Source organism: Procambarus clarkii, chromosome 16 (genome assembly GCF_040958095.1).
Source record: "Procambarus clarkii isolate CNS0578487 chromosome 16, FALCON_Pclarkii_2.0, whole genome shotgun sequence".
NCBI classification, from domain to species: domain Eukaryota; kingdom Metazoa; phylum Arthropoda; class Malacostraca; order Decapoda; family Cambaridae; genus Procambarus; species Procambarus clarkii.
Window position 1 is genome coordinate 16,239,659 of NC_091165.1, and position 2,093 is coordinate 16,241,751.

A 2,093-nucleotide genomic window follows, 5' to 3' on the forward strand; every position below is an offset into this window, starting at 1 on the left:
CCAAGAATAATGCTGGATATCTTGTTACCCTTCAAGGAATAAATCCCAATTTCCTGGTTACATTCTTCTTCACATTGAGATACTCGTAATGTTGCTCACATTAAAACTTCGTAATGTCAACACCCTCCAGCTGCTATCAGCTGCTATCTGGCAGCTCTGTTATCATTACCTATGTGTGGATCCATACAATGTTGGCCATTAAACTGTATCTGCACATTTTCTGTCCTATTAAATCGTCTTGTAACAATTTTGAATCGCCTCGAGTGATTCACTATCCTGTGAGTGATTAGTCAGACTGGGTGTCACGTTCATCATCACGTCCCGTGAGCTGTGATCCTGGCACTATATCCTGTGGTGATCCTGGCACTATAACCTGTAGTGATTCTGGCACTATAACCTGTGGTGATCCTGGCACTATATCCTGTGGTGATCCTGGCACTATATCCTGTGGTGATCCTGGCACTATAACCTGTGGTGATCCTGGCACTATATCCTGTGGTGATCCTGGCACTATAACCTGTGGTGATCCTGGCACTATAACCTGTGGTGATCCTGGCACTATAACCTGTGGTGACCCTGGCACTATAACCTGTGGTGATCCTTGCACTATAACCTGTGGTGACCCTGGCACTATAACCTGTGGTGATCCTGGCACTATATCCTGTGGTGATCCTGGCACTATAACCTGTGGTGATCCTGGCACTATAACCTGTGGTGATCCTGGCACTATAACCTGTGGTGACCCTGGCACTATAACCTGTGGTGATCCTGGCACTATAACCTGTGGTGATCCTGGCACTATATCCTGTGGTGATCCTGGCACTATAACCTGTGGTGATCCTGGCACTATAACCTGTGGTGATCCTGGCACTATAACCTGTGGTGATCCTGGCACTATAACCTGTGGGACCCTGGCACTATAACCTGTGGTGATCCTGGCACTATATCCTGTGGTGATCCTGGCACTATAACCTGTGGTGATCCTGGCACTATAACCTGTGGTGATCCTGGCACTATAACCTGTGGTGGTCCTGGCACTATAACCTGTGGTGATCCTGGCACTATAACCTGTGGTGATCCTGGCACTATAACCTGTGGTGGTCCTGGCACTATAACCTGTGGTGGTCCTGGCACTATAACCTGTGGTGATCCTGGCACTATAACCTGTGGTGCTGGAGATATATTGGGTGTTAAGGTTCATAGTTTAACATCTTTCTGGTGACTAGTCAACTTGCTAACTTTCCCTCTACAAAACCCGTTCACGGTATAGCACGCCGCATTTTTGACGTATACTTTACCAAAGGCCAAAAACTGATTTTCCAGAAAATGGCAGACTGTTCACGAAGTTAGCATAATGTCCCGTTTTCTGCTCGTGGGTCCTCTGGTTGGTTAGGTTATAGGGCATTTTAGTACGACAGGTTCTTGACGTTGGGAGAACTGGCTGCTCCATCACCTTAACACACCACATAAATGACCACAAAATGATTGTTGCTTTACTTAAACATTGACAAATTCAAAGTAATGAGAATAAAAACAGAAGAAAGAAGACTCCCAGGAACATATATTTTAAAAGTGGAGAATGCTTCTGGAATCTGTGACAGACAAGTATATAGTATAGTAGTAGGCCTCCATCAGTCTCAGGAGACTATGGAGTTGCGTTCTGGTGGTCGGTCTGGAGTGGCCTCACCAGGGCGCAAAGCCAGGGTGGGTTGATTCGGGGGAGAAGCTGTTACCCAGGCAGCAAGTCCACCTCTCCCCCCCCCCCATCTCCACGGCGTTGAAAGTCTCCAATGGAAAGGCAAACGCCAATACGATTGGTTCCAGCGCCGTCGCAGGAGCTGTGGGCTGTATTCCATCAGGTGGAAATGGAAACATCCACCATCCTAGGTGGTGGATGTTTGGGTATATATATATATCCCCAAACACAACACGAGTGACCAAAGAGCCAAAACTCAACCCTCGCAAGCACAACTAGGTGAGTACGCAAGAAGACTGGCAAATGTTTAGGCAGGCTGTAGGAGGCAAGAGGAGCAGGTCATCACGGCACGACATACAACCTACACAAAACACACCCTCCAGTATGCAGCTTCAGC

The 2,093-nt window shown here is 47.3% G+C and overlaps 1 protein-coding gene across 1 annotated transcript; it reads right to left on the reverse strand.

Annotated features, from left to right (window-relative positions):
- Window positions 1-286: 286 nt before the first annotated feature.
- Window positions 287-1,201, reverse strand: LOC123759939 (proteoglycan 4-like). Its single transcript, XM_045745188.2, has one exon. The coding sequence runs from the start codon at window positions 1,199-1,201 to the stop codon at window positions 287-289; it is 915 nt and encodes a 304-aa protein (XP_045601144.2).
- Window positions 1,202-2,093: the final 892 nt, after the last annotated feature.

What these genes read in the sequence shown, in the direction of transcription:
- LOC123759939 (XM_045745188.2), bottom strand. Translation starts at nt 1,201, where the DNA reads ATGAACCTTAACACCCAATATATCTCCAGCACCACAGGTTATAGTGCC.